At 40.6% G+C, this 19,360-nt stretch overlaps 1 protein-coding gene across 1 annotated transcript in view; it reads right to left on the bottom strand.

The window, feature by feature from the left end:
* AMPH (amphiphysin) overlaps positions 1–19,360 on the bottom strand; it is a 212,675-nt gene that overhangs the window by 54,184 nt on the left and 139,131 nt on the right. The window contains exons 7-11 of the mRNA XM_070788056.1: positions 18,329–18,414; positions 14,686–14,761; positions 13,961–14,043; positions 11,130–11,268; positions 9,446–9,574 (exon numbers count right to left, since the gene is read on the bottom strand). Coding sequence (XP_070644157.1) covers positions 9,446–9,574; positions 11,130–11,268; positions 13,961–14,043; positions 14,686–14,761; positions 18,329–18,414 — 513 coding nt within the window. The remainder of the gene's footprint in view (positions 1–9,445; positions 9,575–11,129; positions 11,269–13,960; positions 14,044–14,685; positions 14,762–18,328; positions 18,415–19,360) is intronic.

The raw sequence follows: 19,360 nt of genomic DNA, 5'->3' as shown, positions 1-19,360 counted from the left end.
TGCATCACCACTGGAGTCGATCTGATGAGGTCCCAACATTCTTAAAGCTTTCTGGGAGCTTGATGTCAACTACTGTTCTACCACTGAAAGTCTGAAAGAGGTGACCTGGAATGTGCATCTAAGAAAGGAGACTAGGTGTGGAGAGCACAGTGAGGGAAGATACCCAAGGGAAACACTATCAATGATAATAATCTTCTGTGCTATACTTCATGAAGCAGCTTTTGCTGGGGACAGCTGAAGTTTACAATTAAGGTACTGGACTTCTTCCAGTATAGGTGTACAATTTGAGCATAATCCTTATGCCGAGCTTTGCCTTGACCTCATGATAGATGGAGTTTACTTCCTTATCCTGTGACTTGGGGGTGACCGTGTGTCATGCTTTGGCCAAGGGATGTTAGTGAACATAATGCAAGCAAAGGATTGAAATGCACTTGAATGGTTGACTTCCTTTTCTCGGATTCCCGCCATTCATGAAAAGTACAAGCTTTGTCCAGCCACCGGCCAAAGAGGATGAGAGACACATGGAGTAGATCTGAGCCCATCATAACTAATCTCTCAACACTAGAGTTAAAGAGAAATTCTTAAAAGTGGCCAGAAAAAAAGACATGTTACACAAGGAATGACATAAAAGTAATAGTAGATTTATCATCAGAAATACTGAAAGCAAAAAGATAGTGAATCAATATCTTTGAAGTACTAAGAGGAAGAGGCTAGAATTTTGTGCCTCTTGAAAATATTTTTATACCTGTGGTGGATTCATTTTGATATTTGGCAAAACTAATACAATTATGTAAAGTTTAAAAATAAAATAAAATTAAAAAAAAACAAACACAAAAATGAGATGGAGAGTTTTTTCAGGCATGCAAAAGCAGAAAGAATTTATCACCATCAGATCTGCATTAGAATTTGTGTGAAAGAACATTTTTTAGGCAGAAGAAATGATACCAGATAGAAATACAGATCCACTTAAAGAAATGAAGAGGATCAGGAATAGGAATACGTGGGCAAGTATATATGACTTTGGCTATTATTTAAATCTTCTTAAAAAGTAATTGATTGCTTAAACAAAGATAACAAAGTAATATGAAATTACTTCACATTAAAAAGTAAACTCGATGACAAAATAGCACAAAAATCAGAAAGAAAGAAATATAAATATACTATTGTAAGGTTTGTATACCATACCCTAAACAGAATACTACTGTTTGAGGGTAGACTGTCACAAGTTATTTATGTCCTAAAGCAACCATTAAAATAACAAAATAGTTAAGTATAGCTAATAAAAAAAAAGAATAATAAAAATGATAAATTAATTCAAAATAAGGCAGATAAATGAAGATGAAGGACTAAAACAGGACAAAAAATGATCAAGGTGCTAGATTTTACTTCACCATATGAACAATCACCTTGAATGAAAATGCTCTAAATAATATAATGAAAGACAGAGACTGTCAGACTGAATTTAAAAAATCAAGACAACTAGACACTGTCTACAGGAAACTAACTTCAAATATGTACACACAAATAGATTAAAAGTAAAAGGAGAGAAAAAGACAAACACACTAACCTAACAAAAAGAAACCTGGAATAGTTACATTTAACAACAAACAAAGTAGATTTCAAATCAAAGAGTATAAGCAGGGATAAAGAAGGTCATTTCCTGAAATAAAAAGAAGCCAATTCCTAAACATTTGTGCATTCAATTACAGTTTCAAAATTTAAGAAACCAGACCCAAGAAAACAACAAAATGAAATAGAAATATGCTTAATTTTGCAGAGGAAATTTCGATAGTAGAACAAACAGAAATTAAATAAGGTTATAGAAGATATAGGCAACACTATGACCCAATTTTACCTAATTCACATTAAAAAGCATGCAGATTATGAAGGAAGAACTAATACTATCTTTATTCACATAAGATATGATCACGTATATAGAAAATCCAATGAACTCTACAAAAAGGCTAAAGCTCTAATACTGAGTTTAACAAGATTGCAAGCAACACTTTGCATGTTAGCGTCAACACATAAAAATCAGTTATATTTATATTTAATAGTATAAACACCCAGAAACTGAACATTTTAAAATACTATTTATAGTAGCACTAAAAGCATGAAATACTTAGGGATAAACACAACAAATGATGTGAAATGCCTGTACACTAAACATAACAAATCATGGCAAAAATAGAGATCTTCATAAAAAGTTATATATATATATATATAGATAGAGAGAGAGAGAGATAGATAGATAGATACATACATACATATACTGTATTTATAGGCCAGACAATTCAATATTATTAAGATGTCATTGTTGTTGGTCACTCCCTAAGTCATGTCCAGCTCTCTGCAAACCCATGAACTATAGCACGGTAGGTTCCCCTGTCCTTCATGATCCCCTGGAGCTTGCTCAAATTCATGTCCATTGAGTTTGTGAAGCTATCCAACCATCTCATCCTCTGTCACCCCCTTTTCTTCCTGCCCTCAATCTTTCCCAGCATCAGGGTCTTTTGTAATGGCCAAAGTATTGGAGCTTCAGCATCAGTCCTTCCAACGAATATTAAGACTTTAGTGCTCCCCAAATTGATCTATAGAATCAATGCAATAACCAATCATTTGTACTGGGTTGAATATCATGCCCTCTTAGTCCCCTGTAAAATTCACATCCATCAGGAACCTCTGAATGCGACCTTATTTGGCAACAGGGTCTTTGCAGATGTGATGACATTAATATAAGGTCACACTGGATTAGGATGGGCCTTAATTCAATGACTGGCGTCCGTATAAGAGGAGGAAATTTTGGATACACAGACACAAGGACAACGCCATGTGAAGACACAGAGCACAGAGACACAGGGAAAATGCAGTGTGATGACAGGCAGAGAGTGGGATGCTGGGTCTACACACCAAGGAACACCAAGGATTTCCAGCAACCACCAGAAATTGACAGGCATTTAAGAACCCTCCCCTAGTGCCTTCAGAGGGAATATGGCTCTGCTGACACTCTGATCTTGGACTTCCAGCCTCAGAACTGCAAGAGAATAAATGCCTGTTGTTTTAAGCCACCCAATTTGTGGTGCTTTATTACAACTGCCCTAGAAATCAAATCCATTGTCCTGGAAGTTTGTAGAAACTTACAAAGTGACTCTAAAATTCATATGGAAACTCAAAGAACCTAGAATAGCCACAACAATTCTGAAAAAGAATAACAAAGTTGAAGGACTAACCCTCTCTGGTTTCAAGACAGTATAAAGAGGCAGTCATCAAGATAGTGCGGTCCTAGCACAAAGGTAGGTAAAAGGATCAAAGGAAAACCACAGAGCCCAGAGACAGAACCATACACAGATGGACAACTCATTTTCCACAAAGGTACAAAGGCAATTAAGTAGAATAAAGCTAGATTCTTCAACTACTGTACCGCCATATGTAAAGAAATAAACTTCAACCCATACTGACTGACTCTGGTGTTGAAAGGCACCGATTTTTTCCTCCAATTTTCATCTTATTAATTCCTTGTCCTCAAAGAATGTTAATGTGTTTACTTTGAAATAAATAGCCACTGAAAGAAGAAGCAGCTGGTCCAGAAATTTGCTATATTGAACTGAATAGCCAGCATGGTATTTAAAAGCAGGTTACAGATACCCAGGAAGTGAGTGGCGCACATGTAAATAATTTCAGGCTGGCCCCATCAGAACAAGTGAAAAAGGGCCATCTTGTGAATGTATTTTGCAAGCTGAAAATTTTATTTTGATTTGATTTACTAGGCAAGATAGGAAGATTTCATGAACTTAAAATGTAAGACGCAGCCTTACGTAAATAAATAAATACATAGCACTGACTTGATCCCAACAGTCACACAACTTAAAGGCTGTGCTGATGTCTTGCTTTTTAGCACAGCAGGGTGACAGGAGGGCTTGGAGGAATAAGCTAGAATGTTCAGAAGATAATCCTTCTGGATTTGTAAGTGGGAAAGCTATATCAAAGAGAGAAAATACGCTGAGAATAGATTTAGGCCAAATAGTTGGGGTATCTGCTGTGAAAAAAATCCTCAAACAAGCCATCTTTTCTTCCTCACTGCCAATTGACAGGAAAATAAGCAAGAAGGAACCCTGCTCCCCTAGCCCTGCCTCTCAAGGGGTCCCTGCACTTCTGAGCACCTTCCTTGAAATTTTTTAGGTCATTCTCTGGTTGTGTATGTGGGGGGTGGGGCTTCCCCCCATGGCTCAGTAGTAAAGAATACACCTGCAGTGCAGGAGATGCAGGAGACTCGGATTCTATCCTTGGGTCGGGAAGATCTCCTGGAGGAGGGCATGGTAACCCATCCAGTATTCTTGCCTGTGGAATCCCGTGGACAGAGGACCCTGCTGGGCTACAGTCCATAGGGTCACAAAGAGATGGACACAACTGAAGTGACTGAGTACACATGCACACACTGGTGGTGGGGACCAGCAGTGCCATCAGAGCAGAAACCCCTGGGCTAGGATCTGCATGGGCATGGCCCCCGTCTTTCCTCTTTGGAGCACTGTCCCACCCTAACTCCACAGGGAGGGTCCACCAAATGCCCCAGGAATCTGGGACTCATAAACCACCAGACTGTCTTGAAACTTGGTGGCCAGTCCTGCTTCCAAGAAGGTGGCTGGTGAGCAGACTGTTCCTGCTGGCCAGCATGTCATTTCACTCAGGGGATCCCATGAGACTGGCCACCAGGATGCTGCTGGTATGCTCATGTCATGTGACTCAGACTGTTTATATGGAGAGCCCCCTGACCACCTGTACAAAAAGCAGTTAAAAAATTTTTAACAGTTTAACAGGCGATCAAGACCAAAAAACACAATCATGTATATACATATATATGTGCTGTGCTGTGCTTAGATGCTCAGTCGTTTCCAACTCTTTGTGACCACATGAACTGTAGCCTGCCAGGCTCCTCTGTCCATTCTCCAGCAAGAATACTGGAGTGGGTTGCTATGTCCTTCTCCAGGGGATCTTCCCAACACAGGGATAGAACTGGGTCTCCTGCATTGCAGGTGGATTCTTTAATGACTGAGCCACCAGGGAAGCACACACACACGTGTGTGTGCTTATATACACATATATGTTTACACACACACACATATATATGTATATACATGATTGTGTTATTTTGGTCTTGATCTCCTGTTAAAATCATAGTTTTTTTGCCACAATTTGGTTTCAAGGGACATAATACCTTTTCAATCTTCCTTTTAAAAATGTTTACCAAATATCCACTTCCTTAGAGTATCTGGTTGGGGGAGAATGAGAGATTACTTGAGAAACTCTGATTTAAAGAAAGTAAATAGGGATTTTGTCACGGAAGTTCTCAGAGCCTGAACATTTTTGCTTTTTCACTGTGAAAAAGCAAAAGGAGATGCAGCCCTCCAAGCCTCCAATGACCAAGGGGATCTCAGGGGACTAGATGGAAGATGCCGTTTTCAAAGAATAATGCAGGTGTGCGCAGACTCACACACACACACACAAAGGATGTCTTTTTTAACTTAAGTCACTAGGAGTTAAAAATAGGGAGAGGTGGGTATGTCCTGTGGCAGGTCCATTTCTGTAAACACAGAACCAAAAAAAACAAAATCAGCCTTGTGGTCTAGACAAGCAGGCAAGTCCCTGTACATAGATATGGCTATTTCCAGGGAAGATTTTAGGAAATATACATATTTCCAGAATCCACATGCTACAGTTAAGGTTTAGGCCATTAGAGGGCTCTGTAGACCTGATGGATTTCTGTTTCCAACCCCAGGACACACTCAAGAGAGAATTATCACTCTGATGAAGCAGGGTGTATGAAATACATCCATTAGAGACAAGGGATGTTTCATTCATTACATCTTGAACTTCTGGGTGGGATTCATACAAATGCTTTTCCTCCCCATTAAGCAAATGATAAAAATAGCAAACTGAGGACGCAAACCTATTTGTTAAATCTAAAATGACTTATTAAACATTTAAAAATATTAAAATAAAACATATATATAAATATATATAGTATATATATGAAGGAATATATATACTATATATATATATATATTAAATATATGTATATAAAGGAAATGGTAACCCACTCAAGTAGTCTTGCCTGGGAAATCCCATGGATGGAGGAGCCTGGTAGGCTAAGGTCCTTGGGATCGCATACAGTTGGACACAACTAAGCGACTAACACACACACACACACACACACACAATGAATCACTTTGCTGTACACCAGAAATTAATACAACACTGTAAATCAAATATACTTTTATAAAGAAAAAATAAATAAAATTAAATAAAGCTAGATTATATCCTTCAATAAGGGAGCAAGCAGACTAAAATATAAATCCTTGCTTTACCCTTGCTCTTAACATGGTGACGTAAGACTCACAGCCACTGAGTCAATGGAAATGCTTCGACTCATTTCCATCATTTTACCCCATCAAATACACTGGGGTTCACCTGCTATAGCCATGTTGCCACTTAGATCCAGAAAAAAAAGATAGAAACCCTTTTCTGCCTCCTCCCCAGATTAAAAGAAAACAATATATATCAAGACAAATCCCCTGAAGTGCACCCCCATAATGTCTCTGGGGGTTACTTCCTTCACGGTCCCCTGGCACACTGGTGGACTTGACCCAGCCAGTAAGTTAGAAAAGGTGGAGGAGCGGGGGCACTCCCGGGGGCGGCGGTTGCCCGGATGGGCCGTTAGTCGGAGCCCAGCCGCGGAGTGAGCGAGGGAGACGGGAGGAGCCGAACCCGGCGCCATCCGCCGCCATAGAATTTTAAAAAAAAAAAAAAAAAAAAAAGGTGCTAGCGGGGGGATGCCTTTCCTTTCCATTCCAACAGCCCGGGAGCCTGAACACAGGCTAGCCAAGCTGCGGCAAGGATGGGGCCGCTATCAGCTGATTGTCACTGCAGCAGCCACAGCTGGAGACATTTCAGGTTTGACAAGTGCCTCCTCACCCTCTCCCCTAACTCTTGATTTTGCTCATCAATCTCTCTCACTCAACAGCACCAGCCAAAGTTAACCCTCTTAGAAGGACTTAGGCACCTCTTCTGGCATCTGTATTTTTTCAAAGTGCTTTGATTCTTTTTCTTCCCCCCACTGTGAAGGACCCTTATGTAAGCCAGCAAACTGCAAATAAAAAAAACACTGTCAAAGAAAGAACATCTTTGAACCCCATCTTTACTTCAGAACTAGTCTTCTTGTTACATTTTCTCTACTTCAGTGGCCTTGGCTGCTACATGGAGATGTCCTTAGCTAAGCACACACGGCTTCTGGGTGACCATATTCTTTATTGGAGATGGAATTGAGAGGATGCTCTTGAGGGGTCCAGGTGACAGCAACTTCAGTAAGGGTCTTATCACTCTAAAACACTCTCACTTTAAAACTAATGAAGCTAAAAACAGAACAAGCTGTTAGAAGTACAAAGGCACAGAACAACTTGGACGTGAAAACTGCTCCAGTTTGGTGCCAGGGCCACGGTGGATGCTGGGTAAGATTATTTGGCTCTAAAACCACTACCCTGGTGGCATCTGTGTATCCACAGATATTACTGGTCCATGCACTGATAAACATGCAATTCCCTTTCCTCAAAGGAGTTGCTGCTGCTGCTGCTAAGTCGCTTCAGTCGTGTCTGACTCCGGGCGACCCCACAGACGGCAGCCCACAAGGCTCCCCCGTCCCTGGGATTCTTCAGGCAAGAGTACTGGAGTGGGCTGCCATTGCCTTCTCCCCTCAAAGGAGCTACTAAATCACATTTCAAGCCCTAATAGCTTACCAAATTCAAATCTCCTACAAACAACAGGAGAATGAAAACAATAGCAAATGGCATTGCACTGATCCATGAACACCCTCTAGAGAGAGACGAGACATTATGGCGTACCACTGCACTACTTTTAAGTTTTTATTTTCCGAACCCCCTGTTTTTAGTACATGATTTCTGTTATTGATAGGATGCAATTGTAACTGGGATGTTGGACATAGAGCTGTTATTTGTGTACTCAGGAATTACAATGTTATGTTTGCACCCCTTGCAAAATGTTAAAATTATTTCTGACTGTGAGAATACCAGGAGGAAATGGTATTGGCATGATCTCTGGGGACATTCACTCTTAACAAAGAGATGGCTTTGATGACATGAGGAACAACTAAGTCAACATTATCCTTGAGGCAAAGGACAACCAAGCTGGGACAGGTGTAGGTATAACATCGAGGGTAGCTATAAATGGGTACACACACCCAGGTGTCTTTGAAACTAGGGGGAACACAGGTGGTTTCCTTTGCCAAGTCATGTAAATGGATCCATTTACACCTAGTAAAGGTCAAAAGACCTAATATTCACCTCTTTGAATTTTATTTTCCTATTCTCTACTAAGAAGCAATATGAAAAAATAATAAAAGGTGCAAATATGTATTAATATACACCAGGGATTCCCTGGTGGCTCAGAGAGTAAAGAATTTGCCTGCAATGCAGGAGACCTGGGTTTGATCCCTAGGTCAGGAAGATCCCCTGGAGAAAGAAACTGCACCCCACTCCAGTATTCTTGCCTGGAGAATTCTATGGACAGAGGAGCCTGGTGGGCTACAGTCCATGGAATTGCAGAGTCAGACACAACTGAGTAACTAACATTTAACACTTCTGTATTAATATATATTGATATCACCAAGGTGCTGATAAAGTAACAAAAAAGTGGAAGTGTGACCACCATCAGGGGTTGGTTACATTCATCTGATAAAATATTCTGGTCAAACTTTGATTTTTTTGTAAAAGACAATATTATGACATGAAAAAAAATGCTCAATAAGATTAAACAGAAAAGTCAGGAATATGCAACAATACAATCTGAATTTTGTGCTGCAAAATTTGACATATACTTAGAAAAAATTAAAATAAAATAAACCTCTGGTGGCTCAAATGGTAAAGAATTCACCTGCAATGAGGGAGACCTGGGTTCGATCCCTGGGTTGAGAAGATCCCCTGGAGTGGGGCATGGCAACCCACTCCAGTATTCTTGCCTGGAGGATCCTATGGACAGGGGAGCCTGGCAAGGTTACAATCCATGGAGTTGCACAGAGTCAGACACGACTGAGCGACTAAACACACACAGCACACAAACCTAAATGCACCAGTGGCTATGTCAGAGCGCTATGATTTAAGAGCTTATTAAAATTCTTCACTTTACACTTTTTAGTATTTTCCAACTTTCTATAGTAATGATGCATAGCTCCTAATAATGGAAAGAAGGAGTCTTTTCAAATACTGTACATCTGTCACTTGAGAATCCTTCAGATACATCAGGTAATTAAAGCAAACCTGAATAACAACTAAATTTCACCATTGGCTCTCACATCTGCCACCTTCTCCAGAGCTGAGCCCTGAGAGTCCCTCTGCCATGGAGCGTCCATGGACATCCCAGCTCTGTTCCAGGTGCTCACCTGGGAAGGTGTGGTCACACTGATTTCAGGAACAAAGTTGTCCTCGAAGAAACTGATGATGTTCTCCTGCTGTAGCTCCTTCGTTGGGGTGACTTTAGGAAGAGGTGGGACAGGAGGCCCTTTCCTTGTCTAAGAAACATCACACACAAACAAACAGGGTTTAATTCAGTGGAAGATGGCATGGGAGACATGCAGAAATGTCTTGGGAACAGAGCCAGGGGATGAGATTGATCCCTGATTCAAATTCTGGTCTGCACTGAGAAATCAGCCCACTTGATTCAGGCAAAGAATGCCTGCTTGTAGCTATGGTGTGACAAGTAATGGTCCAATGAGGAAAATTCAGGCCACAAGACTCCATCCATCTTAACACAAGCGCTATATCACAGCACTGCGGGGCCACGTACCTGTGCCTCTCAAGTTAAAATAAGGCCATGCGTGCGTGCGTGCGGGTTAAGTCGCTCCAGTCGTGTTCGACTGTGTGACCCTATGGACTGTAGCCAGCCAGCCTCCTCTGTCTATGGGGATTCTTCAGGCAAGAATACTGAAGTGGGTTGCCATGCCCTCCTCCAGGGGATCTTCCCGACCGAGGGATTTAACCCACGTCTCTTACATCTCCTATATTTGCAGGCAGGTTCTTAACCACTAGTACCACCTAGGAAGCCCAAACTAATGCCATACCTTCTCCAAAGTCAACAGCAAATGATTTCTCACTTCAGCAGCACATTAGAATTCTAGAACTAAAATCTAACAAGATTTCACTAGTCAGTGAGACCACTGTGGGCAGCATACACCTCACTCTGCACTCCAGTATTTTGGAAAGGCAGCTCAGCAGTAAAGAATCTGCCTGCCAATAAAATCAAGTAAAGATTCAGTCTCCAGTGCAGGAGACTCAGGTTTGATCCCTGGGTCAGGAAGATCCCCCAGAGAAGGGAATGGCAACCCATTCTAGTATTCTCGTCTGGGAAATCCCACAGAGAGTGGAGGCTGGCTGGCTACAGTCCATGGGGTCGCACAAGAATCAGACATGACTTCGCGAATAAACAACAAATACGCACTTTAGAGCTCTATCCATTATTCACATTTTTTCGAAACAATCTTTAGTTTCAACCATACACAAGAAAGCTTGAGCTGGATTAGACAGTTTAAGTTTCCCCATTGGAATTTCATTTTCGCCAAAAGAAGGGATAATGAGGGTGGCTGTTTTTCTCTACATTTGCCTTTGCTTGGCCCTTTCTGTTTCTTTCAATCACTTGTTCCATCATTTTTGCTGAGTGCGTGCACAATATGCCACGGGTGATACAAAAAAAAAAAGTGAACTGACATAAACATCATGGCCGTTCTTGCTCCAGGTGTTACCTAAAGACTAACAGGAGGGAGGCCACGTGGAGAAGGCAGGATTCAACAGAGCCTTAAAAGTGCAAGATGCTGAGAAGACGAGATCATGCGAGCCTCAGGAAGTTGAGATCATAGAAAGAGATGTCTCAACCCACTGAAGCAGAGGGTATGTGAGGAAACATAAAAGTCTGAGTAAAAAAAGGGAAGTTTATTCCTTAGTGATGATCCCAATGGCCAAGGCTCACACTGAAAACTCTTGTCAATGACTGCGCCCCATGGGCTTATCCCAGGTGGGGTCAGCTCAGCCTGGGTTCTTCCGGTCCACCTCATACACGTGATGTCTTCCTACCTGTGAGGGTGACCGAGGTCGGACTGGTGCAGGAGATGCAGGTGCCAACGTGTGATTGGGACTTGCGGTCGGGCTCGGGATGGGTGAAGCCTCCTCAGGTGGCGAAGGCGTCTTTGCAATACGGAGAGGACCCGAGTCGCTGAATGAACACAGAGGGTAAGCAAGGCGCTCTCTACAGAGTGGTCCTTATTTCTCAGGGGCCTTCCTTCTCACAGAACTCTCAGGCATGACAGGCACTATTGGTTACCTATTCCCTCTTCCTGTTTATCCTGGTTATTAGTAACGGTGATGCAATAACTGGTGCCATTCATTGTCCCTGTCTGCAAGATCCCATTCCTATGTTACCTCCACCGATCACAAGACCCAGTGCATTATTGTCTCCACTTTACACTTAAGTAAAGTGGGGCACAGAGAGGATAAAAAAATCCCTAATGTCACTGGAAAATTTCGTGGATCCAAATTCAGGCCTTAGTAATTTGAACTCCTATTCTTTCCACTGAGCCAAATAGCTCTGCAAGAATCTTCCAAACATAAGCTGAATTAATTGAACTAATTTCACTTTTGATTTATAAGAGAAACTTGCTATGGCATAATCTATAGCAAAACCTACCCTGCCCCACCAAGTGATAAATTGGCTATTAAAAGGCATCCCCAGGACAATGTTCATTAAGATTTGGTAGGCATGCTTTCTGATAATATTTAGAAATTAATTCATTGTCTCGCTTTCTACACCTTACAGCACAATAACTCAATTCAGACATGTGCAAACGAATTATGTGACGGATGAGAGTGTGTAATGTTTACTGACAGCCCATCATGCTCCTGGCCCCAGGCCAGATGCTCGTGATCAGCCCAAATGCAATGGTTAATCCACCACTGGGGACACATCCTACTCTCTAAGAATTTCTAAACTCTACAGATTGAAGGAACAAGTCTGTACCCCCAAATAAATGAGCACGTACACAGCAGGAGGGTCTACAGATTCAACAGGCCAAGGGAATGGGTCCCGTGGACAGGACATGGACACACACATGATTGGAACCTTGCCAATCATGGTCTCCCCTGGGAAGCACGGCCACCAATCTATGCCTAATGGAGGCCCCTCTGAGCTCACTCACCACCTCGTTCTGCAGAGGAATGTTGAAAAAAATGAAGAACATTTGTTAAGCAGTCGTGGCCCCATTTTCTCTTCATTGTATCTGATTCAGCAGCAACGAAATTTCCAGATACCTTTTTCCCCCCTCAAAACCTTAAACTTTTTATTTTGTATTGGGATATAGCAGATAATGGGCTTCCCTTGTGGCTCAGTTGGTAAAAAATCTGCCTGCAATGCGGGAGACCTGGGTTCGTTCCCTGGTTTGGGAAGATCCCTTGGAGAAGGGAAAGGTTCCCACTCCAGTATTCTGGCCTGGAGAATTCCATGGACTGAATAGTTCATGGAGTCACAAAGAGTCAGACACAACTGAGCGACTTTCACTTTCACAGCAGATAACGCTGTGGTAGTTTCAGGTGAACTGCGATGCAGCTCAGCCTTACATATACATGCATCCATTGTCCCTTCATCTCTGTATAAGGGAGCCACCTTTCCCCATGTACTTCCTTCCTAAATCACCCAAATGTCATTGTGATATTCTTATTACATTTCGTTCAGTTTGGACACAATAGTTCTGTCCCTTTCCTGTCTTCTTTTAGGCCATGTTCTAAGACAATATACTTAATGCTCACTTAGTATAGCAGCCAGGGTAGGGACTACATGTATATCTAGACCAAATAGCATCAAATGAGAAAATTACCTGTCTCCAGGAGGTTCCAAACACTAATACATGGAGGTGGCAGTGCCTGTGTAAGAGCACTGTGTTTTTATAAATGCATGGGTATGCGGGTATCCATCGATGGATCGAAAATCATAGACTGTCAGGACTGTGTTATTTCCTTACAAGTTGTTTAGTTCAATAGCATATTTTTATTTCTATTGATTTTTTAAATGAGCCCTTTATCCAGAAAGGTTATTGAACTTCCTCCAGGAAGGCAGAGCAAATTATCTGCAGAGTCAGAAAACTGAAATTTGAGTCCTCTGAATTCCAACCCAAGCCTCACTAGCCTGAGTACATAACGCCTGAGAAGGATGGATAAAAGGGATTCCCAAATCATAAGAGTAAGATGCTGTGAATCCAAACCCTGGCACTGTAGACTATTCATCTACAGATCACTGAGCCTTTGGTACATCTGACAGGCACACTCAAAATAAAAACAAACCAATGTTCAACAAAACCCAAACAATGAAGTGTTTGCGAGGTCAAGTTAGGAGGGAAGATGATGGTGAGGTCTCACTTACTTCCTTTTGCCTCTCCCAAAAAGGATTCATTAAAGGTATCAACACCAATATATTGGGTTGGCCAAAAAGTTCGTAAAATATGATGTTATAGAAAAATCCATAATATGGTAATAGAAAGACCTGAACGAGCTTTTTGGCCAACCCAATAAATAATAAGACTAACTGTTGTAGGTTTAGGGAATTCTCTTCCTCTCCAAATAAAGTAACAAGTGCACAACTAGAATTTGTATGCAAGAAGTTGACATTATAGCTGGAAAGCCAAAAGAGGTAGATAGCACTCTGTAGTGACAAAAGTCCATGAGGATATATCTGAAGGCTAAGAGTCAATGTAAAAGCACAGAACTAAGTTCTGGTATCAGCCTCTGGATGGAAAAATTCCTTGATTTTAGATCTTTGTAGGATGAGTAAAAGATGCTGGTATAGGCTGTAGAAATTGCAACAATTTTGGCCTTAAAGGTATACACAGATGAACTTGGCTTTCATGAACATGGCCTACCTGGGAGCTCCTTGAATGGTGAAGGCCTTGTCAGCATGCTGGTCGCCCAGTTTCGTCATCACTTCATACAGTTTGTGGCAAAGCTAGGAAGACAGATGTCACTTGTCTGTTAATTTTAAGTCATTCTGCTACAAATTCAGGCTACTGCCCCCAGGAAGGAATTGTTTATTGAAACATCAAGAAACTTATGATAGCATGGATGGTCTCAGAATAATTTAATGTCTGAATTGGGTCCAATTTAAATGCATGTCAAAACTGTAAGGCCACAGACACAAATTAACATATACGTAAACCAGAATATAGAGGAGAAAACACACACTTATTATTTACATTCATTCTATTAGAGATAAAGTGATACAACCACCCTGTTGAACTAAGAAAATATTACTCAATGACACAAATGCTGACTATCTATTTGGAGACCAATTTTTCCTCAGCCTAAAGACTTGAAAATCCAACTTTAAAAACTGCCTGAAAAAATAAAAAAGATTGTATGATTGTAACAAGTAGGTAGGGGTTCATGAAAGTACAAATTGAACCAGATTTATAGAAACATGTGGTCACTACAAAACAATGTAGAAATATCACTGAGAGTCAAAACACACTATTAAAAGAAACATGAAAGAGAGTAAATTCTTTGCCTAATGTGTGCCATTGCATTTGCTTCCAGAATAAATGTTCATTTACTTTATATTCCATATGGAAAAATAATCATCATTACTCACCACTGCGATTTCCTTATGAAACTTGGCTTCTAGGCTGGAGACATTTTTGAAAGTATTGACATAAAATCCAACTCGTCTACCATGTGGAAATACAAAGAGGAAAGAAGAGAAAGCCCAATCAGCAAAACTGTGTTTTTAATGGCTATTACATATATTAAAAAACAGATTTTCTTTACATAATTTTGAGTAACACTAGATTAAATAAAAATACTTAACCCAAAGTAGGTCCAACCTTTCCTGATCCGTTAATGAATGGATACCATCTTTTGGTATAGAACACAGTCTTTCCTGATATCTGGTTAATACCCAAAGAAACATTTCTCACACTTTTATGTGCATCAAGATCACTTACAGATTTATTTCCAATCTAATAGGTCTGAGGGGTGTGTGTGTGTGTGTGTGTGTGTTGCTCAGTTGTGTTCGACTCTGTGTGACCCCATGCACTGTAGCCGCCAGGCTCCTCTGTCATTGGAATTCTTCAGGCAAGAATACTGGAGTGGGTTGTCATTCCCTTTTCCAGGGGATCTTCCCAACCCAGCGATCAAACCCAGGTCTCCTGCACTGCAGGCAAACTCTACCATCTGAGTCACTAGGGAACCTCAGGTCTGTGATGAACTTCTAACAAGTTCTATGTGATACTGATGCTGCTGGTTCAGAACCAGTGATTCTAGAATCACTGCCCCAAGAATTTGTGTTTTAGATATGTACTTTGTAAAGGTTTTGAGATAGAGAAGTTTATAATGAACATATGCTTCATTCATACTGCTGAGAGAAAGAAGCAGATTTCAAAACAGCATGTGAATGTTCACATTAATACAAACGGCCACACAAGACTAAATACCAAAACTCAGCAGCTTTGGACAGAAACAGCTGAAGGAACTAAGAGAAGAGGGTAGGATGGGCCAGCTGCAAACATCTGCTTGAGAGGACAAACAGGCTGCCATGAAGAAGGATCAGATTTAAATAGAAGGTGGGTGCAGATGGGGAAGGGGGAGGTAGCTGAAGTTGTGATTAGTCATTCAGTCATGTCTGACTCTTTGCAACCGTGTGGACTACAGCCCACCAGGATCCTCTATCCATGGGATTTTTTAGGGCAAATACTGGAGCGGGTTGCCATTTCCTCTTCCAGGGGATCTTCCCGACTCAGGGACTGATCCTGCATCTCCTGTGTTTCCTGTATTGCAAGCGGATTCTTTACCTGCTGAGCCATGGTGGACGCCCAGCTGAAACTGACTGGTGGTTATTGTTTTATTTGCACCGATTTTTCACTATACTAAACAAAACCCTAATGAAGATCTATGAAATTAACTCTGTGTCCAGCTTACTGTTTCCTCAGAATAAGCTTCTTGACTGTAAACGCTGGGTGAAAGGTACAGAGAAAAGCAGCTTTGACGGGCGCTGCTGACCCACTTCCCTATGCAGGCACCTTCTAGGCCCTTGACACAAAACTTTTGTAAATATGCTGGGAAAGAGCTAGCATCTCACCTGCTTTTAAATTATCTTCCATTAATGAAAGCTGAGTTAATCCTCTTTTGTTCCTTTATCTATTGCCCATTTGAATTTGCTTGTTTATTTCTTAGAGCTTGTTTTATTCTTATTATTCATACAGAATTTTCTATTAAAAGCACTGAACCTTGAATACATTTAGCAAAAACAAGAATCCCCATTCTTCTATCTTTAAATTGCTTCCTGATACACAGCTTGTTTATTCCAATGATTATTTAGGAAAATAATTGGCACAGTACTAGTAAGAAACACCTTATTTAGAATGACTAGACAAACATCTATGATTTTCTAAGATTGTATTTCCTTTGAGAACTCGGAAATCAAATCAACAAGGATGTATTTAATTTTTAAAAAAAACATGTTCAGTAGTTTTGATGCCACTTATCATATACTGATTCTTATTTATGAAATCAGAGATTCTATCAAAGCAGGAACTGCCTTTGGCTAGTTCACAAGAACAGACTCAGCACCTAATAGCAGTTGGCACAGAACAGGCGATGCAGTAAATATTCCATGAATGAATGAGCGAACGGATAAGCAGATTAACAAACTAGTGAATGAACAAATTTGGCGCTCATTCTACTGGAAGAACACATTCTGACTATAACCTCGACTTACAAAAAACTGGTGTTGTCAGCAGTAAAATATACACCCACAAAGAGTACCAGGCTCTGAATTGTGATATTATCTGCTGTCAGGTACTCTAATAATATCAGCTATAAAATGAGGATTCATTTCACAAGCTCTTCATCAACAAGGGACTCTGAGACATTACCATTTCCCCAAAGTACTTGTCTGAGGCATCCTCAGGGCCCTTCTGGTTAGCTGTTAAGACCAACTTAATTTCTTCATTAAGAGGTTTCTTTGTTCTTGGAAACCATGGAAAGGCTTAACAGCTGAGCCTACTGCAGTCCCAGAATGCAGGCCAGGACACTCTCCCCTAGCCCCAGTGAGCTGGTCACTGCTTCCCCCTGAGCCTCCTTCAATGGAAGAAGCATGTTCTGTCTATGAGTCTGTTTTACACATATGTTCATTTTTGCCATATTTTAGATTCTACATTTAAGTGATATCATATGGTATTTGTCTTTCTCACTTACTTCACTTAGTATGATAATCTCTAGGTATACCTATGTTGCTGCAATTTTGCATTATTTTGTTCTTTTATGGCTGAGTAGTATTCCATTGTATACATATACCATATCTTTACCCATTCCTCTGTTGATGGACATTCAGGTTGTTTCCATGTCTTAGCTATTGTGAATAGTGCAGCTATGAACATAGGGGTGCATGTATCTTTTTGAATTATAGTTCTATCCAGGTATATTCCCAGGAGTGGGACTGCTGGATCATATAGTAAGTCTATTTTTAACTTTTTGAGGGATCTCCATACTGTTTTCCAGTATGCATCAATTTACAATCTCACCAATAGTGTAGGAGGATTCCCTGACCTCCACATCCTAACCAAGATTTGGAATTGTACTTAAAGCAGTGTTGCATGACAAGCACAATCCTGTTTATTCAGGGTGGTAGCATGGGTGTGCTGATGAAAACTGAGACATAAGGCCCCACTTCACCCAACAACTTCTTGGTTCTACCACTAAATGGGAAAACTGAAGTTAGTGGAATGAGAAATGCAGAGTACCCATAAAAAAGAATATTTCATTTATAAAATAAGAATGAAGCTCAGATTAACAGGTGAGAGCTGACAGTAGAGGTTTCATACAAAAGACAGAGACTAGATGACCCCTTGAAATAAAATGTTCTTCCAAGGGTTAAAAATTTATCCTTTAAATTTCAAGGTTAAGGATAGTTCTCCTAATGCCTCTAAATGAGATTTGTATCTCTACTTGAAATAAAAGTCTAAAACAGTGCTGTCCAATGTGGTAGCTAACCAAATTGGGTTATTTCAATTTAAACGAATTAAAACAAAATAACATATATTTAAAATTCAGTTCCCAGGTCATACTAAACATATTCCAAGTGTTCAAGGTAACCACATGTGGTTAGAAGCTACCATGTTGTAAATTACAGATTATTGAACACTTCTACTGGACAGTGAGTGCTAACTCATCACAGGAAATAAGACAAGTAATATTCACTATTCCTGAACTTATAACATATACAGAACCATCTTTACCTTGACCACAATGATGGTAACTCTTCTTGTAAGTCAACGTTAAACTCTTCAAATACTTTCTGTGCTTTCTGAAATTCCTCTTCTGCCTAGAAATAACACATAACATGTTTACACTGAAAACATCACAGGCATACCACACTTCTAGACACAACAACATTTAATATAAAATAGAAATAGCTTTATGGCATCCTGGAACATTTTGGAAAGGAGAGAAATCTGGTTAAAATCCACATGATCATTTTCAATAAAAGTGAAATGTTAAGTCTTATTGAAAAAGGAAAATGTGATGGATTACAATGGTTGCTCTTGCAGTCTCTGGCAGATTCATTCATTCTTCAAAATTGCGTGAAGTGCCTGTCACATACACTGTTACATACTCTGCTAGGGATACTGGGTCAGGATGCTTCCCAAGAAATTCCCTGTCTAGTGGGAAGTCTAAGTAACTACACTATAAGAGAGGGCTTATAAGCTATTATGGAGCATGCCATTAAGAAAGATAGTGCAAGAATTAGAGAAGACTCCATGGAAAAGGTGATATTTTAACTTGATACTGAATCTTGAAGAGTGAGCAACTGTTTGCTAATGAAATGGTGGGGAATGGTGGACAACACATACAGGAGGAGTTGCCCGGGTTGGGATTCTCACTCACTAACCATGTGGACTTTCTTTACCACCTTTCTGCACCTAAGATCCATAAATGAACACAGCAATGTCCACCTCACAGGTGTTGTGAGTATTAAGGAAAGTGGATGTAAATAAAGTGTTGAACACAGTGCCTTGCTTCTCAGGGGCCTGATGTGAAACTCAGCTCTTACAGTGACTGCTTAGGAGCCGGTGTGTAGGTCACAGAAGCTCCAGATTAGGATGTTTGTGTGGAGGAAGGAAAGCAGGGGAAAGAAGACTTGAAAGCTGACAAGATGGAGAGGTGAGCCAGAAACCAGCTGTGAAGGTTGCATAGGCCATGCTAAGGAATTTAGAACTTTTTGACTGGCAATGGGAGCCATTAAAGGACTTAAGCACTGGAGAAATTCT

This window comes from Bos indicus, chromosome 4 (assembly GCF_029378745.1).
Source record: "Bos indicus isolate NIAB-ARS_2022 breed Sahiwal x Tharparkar chromosome 4, NIAB-ARS_B.indTharparkar_mat_pri_1.0, whole genome shotgun sequence".
Classification (NCBI taxonomy): domain Eukaryota; kingdom Metazoa; phylum Chordata; class Mammalia; order Artiodactyla; family Bovidae; genus Bos; species Bos indicus.
The sequence above is the reverse complement of the archived record's forward strand: the minus strand, read 5'-3'. Positions and strand labels throughout refer to the sequence as shown.